The sequence below is a fragment of the Pestalotiopsis fici genome, assembly GCF_000516985.1.
Source record: "Pestalotiopsis fici W106-1 unplaced genomic scaffold PFICI_Scf_2, whole genome shotgun sequence".
Lineage (NCBI taxonomy): Eukaryota > Fungi > Ascomycota > Sordariomycetes > Amphisphaeriales > Sporocadaceae > Pestalotiopsis > Pestalotiopsis fici.
The window spans coordinates 4,974,378-4,991,938 of NW_006917092.1; the positions used below are offsets into that span (position 1 = coordinate 4,974,378).

Consider the following 17,561-nt stretch of genomic DNA (forward strand, 5'->3'; position numbering starts at 1 on the left):
GACAAGACATTTCCATTCAACGTCTTCCGAGGTCTAATCTCATTTGTACCTAAAGTCTTGCGAGATTTGGTCAAACGTCAACACCTCTAATTTCTTCGCTCAAAGGTCCCTGCCGCGTCCAAATGTTCATGCCAATTTTCCAGCCGCTGGTGACGGGCAGTCCGGCATGCAGATTCCGCTGATCGCCCCGACCGTCTTCGTGCAAGTTCTGCCAAAACACGGCATTGCCCACGACGGGGCGGAACGTGACGCCGTTATCATAGGCCTCGTCGCAGTCGATAAAGTCGCACCATTTCTGGTTATAAGGCGCATCGAGCATGGGGAAATTGGTGCCGCCGCCCGTGATATTGTCGGCGGCGGCCACGTAGGCGAAAAAGGACGACTGGCGGTTGCCCCCGAGGGCCGACGAGGCGTGGACGGCCGCGTTGGTGAACCAGTCCGTGTGGTAGTGGTAGCGCTCGCCCTGGGCGTACTTGACGAGCTGGACGGGCTCAAGGTGCGACCGCGGCACGTCAAAACCCTGGAACAGCAGCGCCCGCTCCTCGATGCAGCGCACCACGTCGTCGCGCTCGACATTGGTCGACTGCGATGTGCGCGTCTCGCGCTGGCCCTCGGCGCCCGTCCCGTCGGCTACGGCCGAGTGGCTGAATGTATCTTTACTAATAGTGCAGCAAGTCAGTGGGAAAATAGAAATGCAGAATCATTGATTATACACATGTACGCACGTGATTTCTGTGAGATGTTGTCGTTCCTCGGCGGTCAAGAAATCCGTCAGGTAGATGACCAAGGGTGATTTCGACAAGATGTGACTCTTATACGCAGGATGACGACAATTCGCACTCAACGCCAAAGGCTTCTGTGCCGGGTCTTCATCGTGACTATGTGCCGAGGCAGGGAGGATCGCTGCGAGGGCGCAAAGAACAAGGTATCTTGACCGGACCATGATCATGTAAGTGGTATGAATACAAGTCTCAATATTACGAGTCTCACGATGGTCGACTGCTACATAGTAAACACAAGGAAAGGAAAAGGAAGAATAGACAAGATTGTACTAGAAACCTCGGGATAGTGACACAACTTTTTATCCGGCCCAGGATCTGACCTCTCTTTCTGTTACCTACCTATCTGCTCATTGCTGCCGTTACATCACATACATGAACGGACATTCAGCAATCTGAAGGAGGGCGGGGGGGAACCCATGGGACGATGCGGGTAGATGATGAAACCCCAACCGTCTGTAGGTCCAAGAGGCCGTTTCCACTGCTTAGCTACTGCCATCCCCCTGTCAGACGGAGGTCAATGGGCTTCCCCAGACGTTCTAGCGGCGCCGGTACGAACCCTTTTAGTGCATCGCCTCTGGCGCTGATCCTACATTAATGCACCCCTGGTACCCTGACGAAAGCGGATTCATGGGCCCCTCAGAACATGGTACATCCCTGGCGGGGGTTTCTTCCTTGGCTGTAAGTAGATAGAGTTGTAACCATGGAGGAACGAGAGAGCTGGAGCTTAACTGTGATTGCACCCCACGAGCTCGCAGCTCCCGTCGTACCTTTTTAAGCTTTGCTCTGGGGTGAGGTAGTCTTGGGCTCTGATGTAGAGAATTCAGACTTGAATTGACAAAAAGATGAGGATCAATACGATCAAGGCAGTCTTGTTCCTCGCGAATACTGCCCTGGTGGCCGCCTGGAACCATGTCGACGAGGCCGGCTTCATAAGGGCAGTCGGAGGACATAATCTGGCACTTGTCGCTTGTGAGTAGTAGCTCTTCATCTTTGGTTGTCGCATCTGCAGACATGTGCTAATAGCCATCAGTTGTCGAGGTAAGCATGAATCGGTTCAAATGTATAAGTCAGTGCTTTAACAACACCACTAAATTCGGATTGACCTCTATAGCCCTCAAGGTGAGTAACAGTATACATCACCACCGTGTGCGTTGCAACCGCTAATCAATTGGCCAGTGCCGCAAGTCAAGCACTCGAATCCGAATGGGAAAAGATATCCGAATCCGAAAAGACTCTTTCAAGCATTGACTGCAGTTCTCTGGCTCAGCTCTGCAAAGACTACGAAATAATATCATATCCGACCATTAGATTCTTTGATGGGCATGGGACCATTACGCCATATCGAGGTCCGAGGACTTCCCAATCGTTGGTGTTTTTCCGTTCAGAACTCGATTACTCCTTGAAGCTGAGAAAAAGGGACATTTAGCATCATATCGTTCTTGAGAAGAGCGGCGCGACCGACGTTGACGCAACTTGACGAGAAGACGATTACGGCCTTTCAATCCATTGACGACGCCGTCATCGTGGCACACATCAATCCGCGAGACGACCACATTCAAACCCTGTACAAATCTCTGGCCTATCGCTATCATGATCGCGCATCGTTTGGGCTGCTGGAGACGGACGAAACCAGCACCATTGTGTGCTACAACAACAAGGACAATGAGCAGTCGACAACCTCGGACCTGTCGGCCATTGATACGCTCTCTTCATTTGTCGAAGCCTGCATTAGGCCCTTGGTCGGGGAGTTTTCGAGAAGGACAGAGGTCAAGTACGCTCAGGTAAGAAGCCGAGATCCTTCACAATATGCATGAAAGGAATCACACCCCCAAGATCAACTAATTACAAACCCTGCGAGCAGTCTGGCAAGTCCCTGGTCTACTTTCTAGCCGAGACACGAGAGGAGCGCGAAGAATACGTCGAAATCATCCGGCCCGTGGCGAAAAAGTATCGCGACTTCATCTCCTTTGTCACCGTCGACGCACTCGAATACGCCCCCATGACCAAGGTCCTCGGCCTGCCCGGCCGCTCGTTCCCCGCGCTGGCGGTTGAGAATCCCGCCCGCGGCCAAATTTTTCCCTTTACAGAGGACGAAATCACGGCCGAGCTCGTCGACGAGTTCATCGTGGATATTGCCGGAGGCAAGGTGAAGCCCTGGGCGCCGTTGCCGATTCCCGATCCCGTCAGCCATGCACATGATGAGTTGTAGGAATTTCGAAGGGGGTACCAGCAATTATCTTTTACGGGATCAGAAATTGCATGGCACCATGAGGCGGCCAGAGTGAGACGTTTGGTGCTACACCAAGGAGTGTATGAACACGAAATCATACTAGTAAGAATTGGATTCATTCAAAGCAATAGCACAACTGTTTATCACGTGAGGAACATGCACAAACTTCAAGTCACGATTGATGATATCGTATCCTTTATATTGAGCCCCAATATGAACAGACACGACCAAAGTTGACGTTCAACCAGAAGGACCAGCAAAGGTCATCCGTGGCCCTGAAGAGAACTTCATCTCACAACCGCCTAGCTAGCACCAGTCCAAAGAGCGGGGCCAGGAATGGTGTAGCTCGTGAAGCTCGTGTACAGGTTAAACAGGATACCGGGATCAGTGCGGGTGTAGAGCGAGGTGCCGGCGGTACCAGTGGGCACGCTGACGGTGCCGCTGCCGCCGACGACGACGTTGAAGCACTGGGGGTAGTTTTGGGCGCCATTGTCGGAGCTGGCGCCGTGCAGGGCAATGATCTCGTGCCGGATCACGTAGTTGCCCGCGGCGAGCTTGGAGGGGATCTTGAGCGTCGACGTGTAGTTGCTGCTCGTCAGCCCGTCGGTCGCCCACACGCCCGAGTTGTAGCCGTTTTCGGCAATCTTGGTCCAGGTCAGCGACGAGGCCGAGGCGGATGAGCATGAGCCTATTTGTTTTGTATTTTTGTGTCAGTAAGATATTCCTCCATGTCGAAAATGTATTAATGGCCTTCGGCGGGGGACTGATCAGAGAGTCGACTTACCACTGCACTTGGCAATGTAGTTGATGATGGGTCCCTTGTGGGAGTCACTGGGCCAGGTGTTCCAGGTGATGCTGAGGGTGTCGCCGGCGTTGGCGCTGACGGACAGCTGTCCAGCCGTGGCGCTCTTGTGGCAGGCAATGTCGCTAGTCTGGTACGCAGAAGGGGAGACGAAGCCCAGGTCCTGGTTCAGCGAGTTCCACCCGACCGTCGCCGGCGAGGTTCCGGCCGTGTAGTAGTACCACACGGGGTCGGCGCCGGGGACCCAGGTGCCGCCGTTGACCCTGATGCCGTTGACAAAGCCATGGGCCGATGTCAGGTCCAGGAACGCAGCGGCGACCGTCAAGAGAATCGACGAGGAATGCATCTTAGGTCAGGAGATGAGGAGTAGTATACTGTCTACAAGGGGCTGGGTTCTGTTTGCGAATGGAGTAGCAAAAGAGGTCGATCACTCGGTTGCAACTCTGAAGTTATATACCTCTCTGCACCTCTCAACGGGACATCCTTCCGATACCGATTAGTCATGTTTTCCTTATTGACAAATCGCGATCGCAAAACAGAAAACGCCCTTCAGCACCGCCGCTGATTACCATCGCGTGATCTATCAGAGACCATGATGACAATCTATGCCAAGAGATAAAAGCAAGAGCTTGGACAATATTTGGCATCACAGTCACATTGATATTGGAATGACAAGGCTGGGATTGGTTCAGTATTTTCTGGGGGAATGGGCTGCATCCGGCTGCCAGCACATTTATTTTTGTTCTCGACCTCTTCTGAAAAGATCTGGACCTGGAGCGGCCATCCGCGCGAGGCGGCGACCAACAGAGAATAGTGTAGCAAGAATAGGGGCATTGTCTCTGATCAGTGGCCAAATGTGGATGGAAAATCTTCTTTGGTACGGATGGTCGTGATTCCGCTCTACTCTAAGGGGAATGTAGTGCAACTCACCGTACTACGGCGCCAAGGAATCATGACCCGGGATCCCAGCTTAGCTGATCCTGTCATCTGCAGAAGCAAGGGCACGAGGCGGTAAAAGAGAAACAAGAACAATATTTCGGATTACGGCATAGACTGCCTTGTTTTGTATGTGTGTGGAAAGACAACAACAAGTGGTTGACTCATGTCCTTTTCAAGTTGCATTTCCATCCGCAATTTCAACAGACGCAGACTCAGCTTGAATTCTCACGCAAGGCGAATACTCGAGAGAAGAAAAGAAAATTGCATGATTCTCGCATATACTGATGCTGTCAATATCTTATCGAGCATGTTTTCTGTGGTTTCGAAACACTCATGCCATCAAGGAAATAGGGCTGTATGCAGTATATCTAATCAAGGCTGCTACTGCATATACACAAGTCCAAAGCCACACCATGAAACAACAATTAAAATAACCTCTGACTTGTACATAGGAATTTTGGTTTCACAAAGTAACCAGACACCAGTATGGTACATTTTGTTATGGGAGCCTGTTTGCTAGTTCCTTCGACTAGATACGCACTTCTGACACGCGTTGGCTGGCTGGGCTCGTTGTTTTTGCCATGCTTCGCTATATCTGCCCTCTGGTCACATTCTCTTTCAACTTTTCATGCCATAACCAATGGTATGACTCGATTGATTAGCAGCAAGAATCGTCTCGGTTGAGAAGAGGATCCCTTGTCTGACCTCCATCTCATAAACTCGGTATTTGACATAATCTAACCCCTACATTGACCATACCTTTAAATCATCCCGCAAGGACACACCGATTGGCTAATTCTTCTACTTTGGCGCCTGACACTGACAGGAATGCCAAGCCACGACTCTCCATCGGGTGCGCATGACAGGAACCTTCGTTCTTGAAACAAAACATCTGGCGATTTTGCACCTCTATTACCTTGGCAGGTGAAGAGAACCATGTGGCCGAATTTGGCACAAAAGAACGGGGAGCTCTTTGTCAGTCCCAAGACCAGCTGTTTGTCTCACCCTATAAGCTCACAGCCTTCTCGAACGACTCCCACGACTGCTCCCGTTTGTATAGCCTCGCTGCCTCCACCAGCCATGCGGTATTCGATCTCGGCCAAACCATCTAACCACCGAATCATGGCTTCGGGCTTGACGTCCATGGTTGTGAGAATCTCGGAAAGAGCCGTAATGATATCCGCCAGTGCCAATCCATTTGCCACTTTGAGGGTATTGATGGTAGATAGACAGCTCGACACATCGCTGGTACTGAGTAAAGTCTCGGCAATCTTTTGGATGGCGTCGGGCGGCGGTGCTGCGATACAGTTGTATATGGTTTGTATGGTAATGGTGTCCCGAACAATGTCCTTTTCGGCAATCTTGGGTCCGTCCTTGGGTTGCAGAGGAGTGCCTATAATCTCAAACATCAGCCAAAAAGGACCGGATTTGGCCACGGGTGCATTTTATAGAACTTACTGGATGCATGGCAAGCTTGCAGCACATTGAGCGCTCTTCGCATGTCACCCTTGCTCAGTTTCACGAGAGCATCCGTGGCATCGCTCGTGATTTTGATATCTTCCTCCATGATGACCTTGTCCACCAAGACCCTAATATCAGCCTCCTTTAGCGGGCTGAACCTGAACCGGGTACATCTCGAGAGCAGCGCCGGTGACAGCTTGTGTGTGTAGTTGGCAATGATGCAGAACCGCGTGTTGGCCGTGTACTTTTCCATGATGCGACGCAGCGCCATTTGTGCCGTGTTGGTCATGGCATCGGCCTCGTCGAGGATAATGAGCTTGTAACTAGCCATGCCACCCGGCCTTGCGGATGCGCCCACTGTGAAGATCTGCTTTGTCGAGGCAAATGTCTTGATCTGCTCGCGCACCACATCGATACCTCGGTCGTCGGAAGCGTTGAGCTCTAGGACCATCTGTCGCATGTTTTGTTCGCCGTAGATGCGCCTGGCAAGGGCCAGAATCGTCGAGGTCTTGCCGGTACCAGGCGGGCCGTAGAGGAGCAGATGTGGCAACCGATTCGAATCGACAAACTTGTTGATTGTGGCGAGGATATCTTGATGACCAGAAACGTCGGTCAGAGATACGGGTCGGTACTTTTCTACCCATGGTAACGAGTCCTCGGCTTCGACTGGGAGGTTGGCAGCGCTGCGCTTGCCCTTGGCTGTGTTGTCAGATGAGAAGGTGATGTCCTTGGATGGCGCAGGACCATCGACGTCCATTTCATCTTCGTAGTCTGACATGATGGGATGGTTCTCGAGTGCTGGCAAAATGGATCAAGACTGTGTGGGACAAATCAGGATATCGCTGGGGAAGACGGTTGAATTGAGGCTGTCGACTATTGCTGCTTGTTATCCAAGGCTGTAGGCAGCAAAGGCGGGACAGTACGACATGTACAAAGCTCGTCTGAATTGAAAGACGCGACGAAAAGACGCGTTGATTGACCCCAAATTGGCATGGGCGTCAGGTATCCACAGGTACGTACCTCAAAGCTCGAGAGAGTTTGGTGGTTTTCATTGTCACTCCATTCACCTGAACGGACTCACTTTCAATCCCGACATCATAAAAGGACAAGTACGGAATTTTCTTCTTCTTTCATTCCGTAAACCACATTGGCGTAGATGTCCATGATAATGTTGCCTATGCACGATTGTTCTCGTTTTTTTTTTTCCCAATCGCCAATATCGGCCAGTTGCAATCCACTAACTGAAACTGTAGCTGGGCAATCTAGTTGGTGGGGTCGTTATACTCTACATAAGGTATCGATGACGACCCAAAAGCACAAGATGACGGGCTTATTTCTTCTGTACATGATCCGAGACCTCCGCAGCCAGTGCGCGTTTCTCATACTTGACATGATAAGAGTTTCCAATAACGAACTTAGATGTCGCACGAAGTAGCAGCGAAATATGCATACTTTGACAGTGCCCGTTGCCATTCTAGCATGAAATTTCAGAATCATTGGCACTTTTATCTAATCGTATACCTTACTATCCATAATTTCCAGTGAACCAGGGTGTCCCGGTCTGGCAATAGGATGTAATGTAGCTCAGAATACTATGGGGTGTACAGGTTAACTTTGAGCTCAGCCGAATCGACCCTTTGATCTCAAGCATAACTACTACACAGTAGAACGGTCACCTCGACATTCTTTTGTGCAATGAAGCGATCTTTGGTAATACAAGAAGAAAAGGTTTGGTGGCAGCTGAAGTTATCCTTCTTCTCCCAGGATACTACATAATCGCCTCAAGTTTAAATAGTCAAATCACCGGCGCCTCGCTTTGACTACACGCCTGAACAACAATATCTCGGTATTCTCTTGCGTCCCGATAATTCGTAGACTACCACTTGCCCCCATCACTGTGCTCAGACCTGCTGACCCAGGCGATGCATCAGAATCATACCCCGAGTCGAGTAAAAACTAGTTCCAGACCGTGCATATTATAGGTGCATTTTCTTTCCGAACCACCTTGGGGCCCCACGAACGTAGATGCGGGGGTGACTTGTATACCCCGTGAGGAGAGCCAGGTCGGTGCGTTGAACAGCGATTCCCTTTATTCGATGGTACAAAAGGTGGAATGGAGTAGGACGCGCGAAGGTGGCTCGTAGCAAACAAATTCTGTTAGTAGTGGTAACAGAAGCCAAGAAGATTGTGCCTTGTAGCTGCATCTTTTCAAGGAACAAGGTCAAGACTCGTGTGCTTGCTTCGCCGTGCAACGGTCACGGCTATTACCAAAATTTCAACATGATGAACAAGACTATAGTTTTCTTATTGACAGTAGGTGGCTTGACCTTGAGCCACGGTGCAGAGTTGTCAGCAGCCACTTACACGGCAACATCATCGGTCTTGGCGGCGTCACCCACCGCGAGCTTGGACTATGCCCAGTATGAAGGGAGTAGATATGCCGCTGGTGTGGATGCCTTTTTGGGCATGCGCTTTGCCGCTCCGCCCGTGGGCGACTTGCGGTTCCGGGCGCCACAAGATCCCTTGGTCGAGGCTGACGGCCAAGAAGCCAAAGAGGTAAGTCAAGCATACTAGCAGAGAAAGCTCGAATCCAAGCCCGTCGGTATAGATCCCGCAGGGTTGAAACTGACATGAGCAAACTTTATAGTTTGGTCCGATTTGTTTAGGAACCGACCAAAGCCTTTCTTCCTCCGTGGCCGAGGATTGCCTCTTTGTCAATGTCTTCAAGCCGTCGAATGCTACCACTAAGTCAAAACTCCCTGTTTGGGTGTATATTCAGGGCGGTGGATATGCGACCAACTCAAACTCCAATTATAATGGGAGCGAGGTTGTACAAAAGTCGGATTACGGCATCGTCTTTGTCAATTTCAACTACCGAGTAGGCCTCTTTGGCTTCCTGGCAAGCGAGGATGTGAGGCAAAATGGTGACTTGAACGTCGGTCTGCTTGACCAAAGAAAGTTGCTATACTGGGTACAAAAGTATATTCAACAGGTATGTCCGCCACGCAGGAAAAGAAAAACAGATCGTGTCTGACACTCGGTAGTTTGGTGGCGATCCAGATCATGTAGTCATCCACGGGACGTCGGCTGGTGGTGGTTCCATTTCGTATCACCTTACAGCATATGGTGGTCGTGATGACCACCTCTTTGTCGGTGCAATCGCGCAATCACCATTTTGGCCCACCGCCCCTCAGCCAGAGGAGATGGAGTTCCAGTACGAGCAGCTTCTAAATGAGACGGGCTGCCTCGCGTCCGATGACTCCCTGGCTTGTCTACGCTCCCTCGATACTAGCTCCTTTGTGCCGTTTGATGTCGAGGGCACATTTCCTGGCGCCTCGTCCGTGGCCCGGTGGTATTGGCTACCCGTCAAAGACGGCGACCTCATTCGCGACGACAAGTGGAACATGTACGACAGAGGAGAGTTTATCAAGCTTCCCTTGCTGGTGGCGACCGACAACAATGAGGGCTCGTACTTTGTACCAAATGCCAGCACGAGCTCAAATGTGACGGCATTTTTCAAAGATAATTACCCAAAACTCAATGACACAGAACTACAAGACATCCTCGATGCGTATCCGCTTATGTCGCCTCTACCCAAACACGCCGTCTGGTTCCCCTCGGTTTCGGCGGCTTATGGCGACGCAACCTTTCTCTGTCCTGCCAATTCAATGGCGGAGAACATGGCGAGCTATTTCTCCCCAGATGAGGTGTGGCAGTATCGTTGTTACATCACTACTGCTTCAAATGTAGCCAATGGCCTCGGCACGCCTCACACCATGGAGATGCCAGCAATTCTAGGTACGAGTCTACAGAGTTCGGTGGACAGCACATGGTTTAACGAGAACGCGGCGAGTGTGCCTGTCATAATGCACTATTATATCAGCTTCATCAAAGCGCTTGACCCGAATATATATCGATACAAGACTGCGCCTTTCTGGGAGTCTTGGGGATCGGACGCGGGCCGGAGGTTGCATCTCGAGACTAATGCGACCTGTATGGAGAGTGTTCCGCAGAGTATGACCGACGACTGTTCCTTTTGGGATGAACTTTCAGACAGCATGGAGGTTTGAGATTATATTGTGGTATTATTACCTGAGCAGTAGATAGGAGTGATGGAGGACGTGGCATTACTGAGGAATAATTAAAAAATGGCGCCTTTCAAAGTAAGCCGAGCAAGATCTCGGAGTAATCGGAGATATTTCAGAGACTTGTCACTATGAACATGTCTATGAAGCTTGTCAGTTCAAGAGGAGGTCGGCTCACGGCAAGAAGGACTTTATTGTTTCAGTACATTCCAGTATCTCAAGTAACTCCCGAGTTGCCAGAGTGATACTGAATCATGTTGGCAAGACGGTAACGTTTTCTCTCTCAGACATGTGCGCGGATTCTCTTGATTACCAATGTAGATTCACCCAACAACGCTTGGTCATAACTAAAAACAAATTGAACCAATACCTGATGCCTGATTAAAAATCCGTAGCCCCCCAGAATGAATTGGCCGCTTTGACCAAGAGCACCTGGCTCTGGTAAACACCATTGTCTGCCCCTTTGGCCGAGTTCCGCCACTTGACCGGGTTCCCATCCGTGTCAACCAGATCCTCATCGTCGTCGTCGTCGTCGTCGTCGTCGTCGTCGCCGCTATCCGAGTCACTGCTAAAGTTTTCCCAGTCGGCCTCGGCGTGGTTTCGCACCCTCAGCTGTGTCTTTGGGCCTTGATGAGATGACATGTGCTCTAGCGGTTTGACACTGCCATCATCGCTATCATCATCATCCTCATCAAAGAGAGCCAACACTTGTTGATCGCTCAGTGTCGTGACATTTGTAGTATTTGCTTGTTTACTGGGCCGTCCCGAGCCGTCGAGGCTAATGGCCTCGTTCATGACTAGATCATCGTCGGGACTCAGAGCGGTAGAGGGTCTTCTAGACTTTTTGGACTTTTTCTGCTTCTCTCCGTCTTTTCTACGAGATGATGCCTTGTCCTCATCCGAGGAGGAAGTGTCACTAAGCAGAATATCCTGCCAGACGGGATGGAGTTCGCGCCGCCGATGGGCACACTGCGAGGGGAAATCGCAGTGATGCCAGTCGTCTTGCGCTCTCAGCAGAAAGCTGCGATCCCGCTGATCCTCGGTGATTTGCGTCCCGGTGACTCGTCTCCGCCAAGCCCCGTACGCTGACCATCCCTCGTAATCAAACTCGGTGGTGCACGTAATAGGGTTACCGCTCCGGTCCACCCTGCGCTTACGAGTATTACTTGTCCGTTTTCTACCAATACCACCACTACTACTACCACCGCCGCTACTCCTCGCAGAAAAGGAGGCCGCCTGAGAATTGACGGAGCAAAAGGTGTGAGAGCACAACAGACAGCGTTGGGTTACGGACAGGTCGTACGTGGCTCTGCATGAACAGCATCTCCATCGCCACGGAGAGGGCACCTGCGGCGGTGGAACTCGGCTGCCCACGGGGGAGGGTGGCAGACTCGCGCGCAGGCGCCGACGAGTGATACCTCCTGATGCCTTTGTCGTTGACAAGGGTCGCGGGCTGAGTGGCGACGCGTCTTTTACTATGACTGGGTCCTCCGGCTTAATGGAAACCCTGAGATTAGAAAGGGAAGCCCGGGATACCATTTTTTTTGGTCTTTGCTTGACTAGTTTATTTTTTTCTTTTTTGTTTAAGCCTTGGCTTGTCGATCAAGGCTGGATCCGTCTTCCCGTTCCTAGTTTCTGAAACGTATATTTTTATTAGGATCCAAAAGTGAACCTCCGAGGCTATTGTAAATTGTTGCGGCTCCTGGCAGCTTAATACCGTAATACCTAGATGAGCTTTGTAATTCGTTCCTTGCTAAACTATTGAAGCAACGTTGAAAAGTTGCAATGAAACTGCAAAGGTTACGAGATTCAATGAGTGACTTTGAAAGAAGGTAGTATAAAGGATTGAATGATGCCGAAACGGCACTCGACTCAAGGAAATCACAGTAATGAAATTATTATAGAGGAAAATCTCAGGGATAGAGATGTATGACAAGGAATATTTACAGGATAGTTACTGGGTATACCATGTTCAGCATGAAATATCATCTCAGCCGGCTTTGTTCTCACTATACAAAGAATTTTACTGGCAGCTTTCTTGCACCCTGCTTTGATATGGTTAAAGAAGGACCGCCACCGAGATTAAACATCACAAAGCTTCATTATTTCATTGAACACGAAACAGATGAACCCCATCGAGGTAATAGCGGCGGTGACCTTTTCTTTGCATCACGATCGATGGCTGAGTTTCTGCGGGCCCTCGTTGAGAGATCAGTGGGTCTCGTCGCATATTCGCTTTACCTGGATGATGACCAATTTCCGATTCATGTTGTAAAAGGATTAACGCGAATGCAATTCCCATTGCCAAGCCTCGGGGGAGGGACAAAAGCAATCAGAAGTTTATTTTAACTCTCAGGGCCGTGCCTAGTATAATGCTGTCACAGTTCAGTAATTGTCACGCATGAAAACGATACAAATTTCTGATGAAAAGCAGCACTGCTCCCTACGCATTCAATTACTGTGTACATGGGCAAACTTGGGGCCGATTCCGGAGGGACGCGTGGACGGAATATTGTCCATGGTTGGGGGATCCCATAAGGGTGGTGATCTGGCTACTGCACGCGATGTCTATACACGTGAAGCCAAGCTTTTTCGATCTCATGATTGGAGGCCAAAAAAGTCTTGGAATGTGATGATCGTTGCCAGAGACAGTAGGAACTCGACCAGTGGCGTCGGCTATAGCCTTTGGGGGCAGTCTCGGCGTCCAAGAGGCCTAGATCGCGTCAATGTGTGTGTGTACCACACGATTCAAAGCAGCAAGTCGTTTGGCGGGCCGTGACATTTTCGTCGAGACAGAAATCCGGTCGCTCCCAAAAGTGGTGCCGATGAACAGCACATCGTAAGGCTTTCTCTAAAAATCAATGGAGTATTCTGCGCGCGAAGGCGCTTCTAGATCAAATAGTATCAGAACAGACATGCAACGGACAAAGACTGAAAATGGGCATGAAACGGGCCGATCTATTCAGTCACATTTTCTCTGACCAGAGCCCAAAGATGTACCAACAGCCAGTCAGCCCACTCACCAATGGGTCAGGTTTGGAGGTAAATGGGGATCTCGGTCGTGCCAATGTGCATACTGCAGGAGCTGGCATCTGCGAGACGGGAAGTGGTCCCTTAGAAATCCTTCAGATGCAAGTGAGCAGCAGTAACCGACAGTACGGTTCCGGACTAACACATTCTGGGAGGACAGCTCCTGTCGTAAGTTGCTTCGAAAGAAGACTAGATTGGGCAGAGAGGTAGGTAGGCTGGGATGTAGTAGGTCAGCCCTTCGGAATCCGAGCGTAAACCGTCTCCTACTTGAATTGTGGAGGATATTCGTTTGTACCTTGTAGTAGTCAGTAGTCGTACGCTACGTTACCTACTACTCCTCTTCTCTCTCACTCGATATGTCTGCTGCATGCCAAGATGCACAGACGACTTGTAATGGCAAATCCATACACCAAACAGAAGGAGGCAAATGTGAAGCTTTATCTCGAGAGCTTTCTTGAGGGCGTTATGGCGCATTGGACGAGCCAACCGCGGGATCGAATGATTTGGGGGTCTGACCTGTGATCCCTCGAGTCCCTTGCTTGGAGGGTTCCATTGCATATGGTGCCATGGACAAGGTAGGGAATTTACGCACATCCACTCCTCCATCCGCGGAGGAACACAAAACCCCTCTTCCATTTTTTTTTTTTTTTTTTTCCCTCTTGTTCCCGCCAACATGGCTTACCGCCAACCCGCTTGACTCCTTCAAGGCTCCAAAAGACTACGTACAGGGGCAGACCAATACACTATTACACAGTATACACTAGGGACGGGGGAATAAAAAAAATTTCAAAAAATCCTTGTGGACATGGGAATAGCACCTTGGTGACGGTTCAGTTCACTTGCATATTCAGCTCGTGCAACTAACATCATAATAGTGGCTACTGTGTACACATCGCGGCGGCCCAACAAGACATCGGTCGTCCCCTAAAAGGAACGATCTGGATCGTTATTGGAAGAAGAGGCTGCTTCCAGTAGTGTAGTGTATGGAAACGAAAGAAAAACTTTTTCCATCATGGCATCCAATGATGGCCCCCTTCGGAACAAGTTTGGGAAGGAAATGGCGGCCGATGTTCGCAGCTATCAGATGGAAAAGATAATCTAATCAGCGGAGACGTCGACAGGGAAGATTTGCACCAAGGTGAGTGGGTGTTGTGTGTGTGTGTGGATCGAGCCCAGCGCCAGGTGCCGTGCCATGCCTGAATGGCCCTGAGGATCCATTGACGAACCCATGGTGCCGCCGGCCACGCAGACGCTATACCCACACTATACCGCTTCTGCCAGGTTTTCGTAACCGAAGGGCCGCGAAAAGGTCCCCACCCACCATCCCGAGGCCCTGAGGCCTTTTGCTGGGAGGGCGTCTGATCATCTGATAAGATAATTCGTGTCGCTCAGCTTCCCAAACGCAGCAGTCGTCCGTTCCGTGGTGTGGGGAGCCATGTCCACTTAACTTGAGATCCGACAGCGTGTTATTGGATTTGTCGAGGAAGAAAATCTCTGCATTCAGACCTGGGCCCGAGACGGGCAAGGCAAAGACGGGAGAAACAGGCGGGATATGCGATGCGAGGCAAGGACAGGACAGGCCAGGGCCCAGTGAGCGGGGATCGTGTAGTGTAGTGTATTCATAAATTTTTCTCACTTTCTCTTTGTTACTGTGTCTCCCAGCTAGGTATGTACCAATAAACAGTTGTATTTTTTGCCTCTGCCGTTGGGCTGGCGTGTCGTGTGGACTCGGAGCCGATACCCATGACCGACCGAGGAAGAGGTAGTAGGTTAAATCTATGTGTGGAAATGGCTCCGGGAGTATTAGTGATTTGAGCTGCATGGCATACAACGGGAGACCCGCCACCCAACCGAAAGTTGCATTCCGCGCGAATATATAGTAGCATTGGACGTGCCTCAAATCTGATCGTCGTTTCTCTTCCTTTCTTGTGTCGTGAGCTGTGCATCTCTTCCCCTTCTTCCCTTTGCCATAACTTTTTTGGATCAAGTTCTTATACAACTTGATCTCAATAAAGGGAACCCACCAAACCCAAAGCTCTCAAAAAAGTCGCCATGGGTCTCAAGTTCCGAGGCGGCCTTATTGGCCCCAAGAACATCGGCCACGATGTCACCCTTGAGGAAAAGCAAAACGATACCGAGGGACAGCCTCAAGGTGTCTTGGGCACTGACAACAACAAGGAGCTCGACCCGACTGTTCAGCCCGCCGGAGCCACTGGCTCTTCTACCAGCTCCGTTGAAGAGAAGAAGGACCTGCAATTCGGTGTCCAGGTTGCCGAAGCTACCCTCCAGGTATGGACCAGGGAGCACCTGATTGCCGCCTACATCATGTAAGTCATCATTACTGGTCAACCGAATTATCTTGATGATATACCATATTATCGACTTTGGACAAAAGAGAAAAACGATCATGGCCCTGGACCAAGCACAGACGGAGCTGACTGACGATTCTTTCCAGGATGTGGCTGATCAACTTTGTCAACGCCTTTGCCTCTGGTGTCGCTGGTACCCTGACTACCTACGCCGTCAGTAGTTACTCGTCTCACTCCCTCGTCTCAACCACCAGCATCATTTCCGGTCTTATTCCTGGTCTCACCAAGCTCGCCTACGCCAAGTACATGGACAACTTTGGTCGCCCCCAGGGATTGCTGCTCGCCGTCAGTTTCATGACCATTGGTCTGGTCATGTTTGCCGGTTGCAACAATGTCGAGACCTACTGCGCCGCCGCCGTCTTTTACTACACCGGATACTCGTGGCTCGACTTTACCATTACCATCTTCATTGCCGATACGTCCAAGCTGAGGAACCGAGCCTTTTCCATTGCCTACATCTCCTCCCCCTGGCTCATCACCACCTGGGTCTACGGTTACGCCTGCGACAGCATCCTTGACGGTATGGGCTGGCGATGGGGATACGGTATCCTCGCCATTGTCGTGCCTGTTGTCTGCGCACCCCTCGGCGCTCTCTTCTACTGGAACCAGCGCAAGGCCATCAAGGCGGGACTCGTCCACGTCAAGCCCCACGGACGTGGTGTCATTCAGAACATTGTCTTCTACGGCAGAGAGTTTGACATTATCGGTATTCTGCTGGCCGCCGCCGGTATTGGTCTGTTCCTCTTGGCCTTCAGCTTGTACTCGTACCAGACCGAGCAGTGGAAGGCACCCCTGATTATCTGCTTCTTCATCTTTGGTGGCCTGCTGATCATCTGCTTCGTTGTCTGGGAGAAGTACTTTGCGCCCATCACCTTTATCCCCTGGTACCTGATCAAGAACCGAACCATCTTCTTCACCTACAGCATGATGGCCTCCATCTACACTGCCTGGTACGTTTGGGACAACTACCTCTACTCCTTCTGTATCGTCGTCTACAACCTGAGCGTGCCCCACGCCACATACATGGGCAACGTCTACACCATGGGTAGCACCTTCTGGGCCATTATCTTTGGTATCTTCCTGCGCTACAACGGTCGCCTCAAGTGGCCCGCCGTCTTCTTTGGTGTCCCCATCACCGTCCTCGGCGTCGGTCTCATGATCAAGTTCCGTCAGCCCGACGTCAACATTGGCTACGTTGTCATGTGCCTCATTTTCATCGCCTTTGGCGGTGGCACCCTTGTCATCTGCGAGCAAATGACCGTCATGGCCGTCTCCAAGCACAAGAACATCCCCGCCGTCCTGGCCATGGAGGGCATGGTGGCCGCCATGGGCCAGTCCATTGGCTCCACCATTGCCGCCGCCATGTGGACGAGCATCTTCCCCAAGAAGCTGGCCGAGTTCCTGCCCGCCGACGCCCAGTCGTCCCTCAGCGACATTTACGGCAGCATCGATGTCCAGAGCTCGTACGCCGTCGGTACCCCCACCCGCACCGGTATCGAAAACGCCTACGGCGCCACCCAGAGACTCATGCTCATCACCGCCACCTGCATGTACGCCACCACCTGGTTCAGCACCTTCATGTGGGAGAACATCAACGTCAAGGAGATCAACCAGTTCGACGGTGCCGTCATGTGGTAAAGAAAGGAAGAAAAACAAAAGTTTGGAAAGCCCGTTGGCTCTACTGGCACTACAAGGTGCTTTGATCAAGCCGAGATTCATTCTGTCTTTAGAATCAGGATCTCACAATCGCACATGGGATTTTGCTTTCTTGTGAAAGTAAAGTGCTACCTATAGTGGATATCTCGTCTCGGGTCTTTTGGAAAAATTACTCGAGCATGACGTGCATGAGCACGTATACAGTCA

General features: G+C 50.9%; 7 protein-coding genes across 7 annotated transcripts; 3 read left to right on the top strand and 4 right to left on the bottom strand.

The window, feature by feature from the left end:
- Positions 1-70: 70 nt before the first annotated feature.
- On the bottom strand, positions 71-943 carry PFICI_03693 (uncharacterized protein; the record flags this gene model as incomplete). Its single annotated transcript, XM_007832274.1, has 2 exons — positions 71-659; positions 726-943. 2 exons carry the CDS (start codon positions 941-943, stop codon positions 71-73), a joined length of 807 nt encoding a protein of 268 aa, XP_007830465.1.
- Positions 944-1,624: 681 nt separating this feature from the next.
- Positions 1,625-2,991, top strand: PFICI_03694 (uncharacterized protein; the record flags this gene model as incomplete). The annotated part of the gene is made up of 6 exons (XM_007832275.1): positions 1,625-1,751; positions 1,813-1,820; positions 1,894-1,901; positions 1,959-2,147; positions 2,209-2,563; positions 2,644-2,991. The coding sequence occupies 6 exons, from the start codon at positions 1,625-1,627 to the stop codon at positions 2,989-2,991; spliced, it is 1,035 nt and encodes a 344-aa protein (XP_007830466.1).
- Positions 2,992-3,314: 323 nt separating this feature from the next.
- PFICI_03695 (uncharacterized protein) lies at positions 3,315-4,160 on the bottom strand (the record flags this gene model as incomplete). Its single annotated transcript, XM_007832276.1, has 2 exons — positions 3,315-3,700; positions 3,797-4,160. The coding sequence occupies 2 exons, from the start codon at positions 4,158-4,160 to the stop codon at positions 3,315-3,317; spliced, it is 750 nt and encodes a 249-aa protein (XP_007830467.1).
- A 1,594-nt stretch (positions 4,161-5,754) lies between these two features.
- PFICI_03696 (Replication factor C subunit 3) lies at positions 5,755-6,992 on the bottom strand (the record flags this gene model as incomplete). Its single annotated transcript, XM_007832277.1, has 2 exons — positions 5,755-6,146; positions 6,212-6,992. 2 exons carry the CDS (start codon positions 6,990-6,992, stop codon positions 5,755-5,757), a joined length of 1,173 nt encoding a protein of 390 aa, XP_007830468.1.
- Positions 6,993-8,494: 1,502 nt separating this feature from the next.
- PFICI_03697 (uncharacterized protein) lies at positions 8,495-10,284 on the top strand (the record flags this gene model as incomplete). The annotated part of the gene is made up of 3 exons (XM_007832278.1): positions 8,495-8,770; positions 8,862-9,206; positions 9,259-10,284. The coding sequence occupies 3 exons, from the start codon at positions 8,495-8,497 to the stop codon at positions 10,282-10,284; spliced, it is 1,647 nt and encodes a 548-aa protein (XP_007830469.1).
- A 396-nt stretch (positions 10,285-10,680) lies between these two features.
- Positions 10,681-11,838, bottom strand: PFICI_03698 (uncharacterized protein; the record flags this gene model as incomplete). The annotated part of the gene is made up of 1 exon (XM_007832279.1): positions 10,681-11,838. One exon carries the CDS (start codon positions 11,836-11,838, stop codon positions 10,681-10,683), a length of 1,158 nt encoding a protein of 385 aa, XP_007830470.1.
- Positions 11,839-15,381: 3,543 nt separating this feature from the next.
- On the top strand, positions 15,382-17,336 carry PFICI_03699 (uncharacterized protein; the record flags this gene model as incomplete). The annotated part of the gene is made up of 2 exons (XM_007832280.1): positions 15,382-15,656; positions 15,785-17,336. 2 exons carry the CDS (start codon positions 15,382-15,384, stop codon positions 17,334-17,336), a joined length of 1,827 nt encoding a protein of 608 aa, XP_007830471.1.
- Positions 17,337-17,561: the final 225 nt, after the last annotated feature.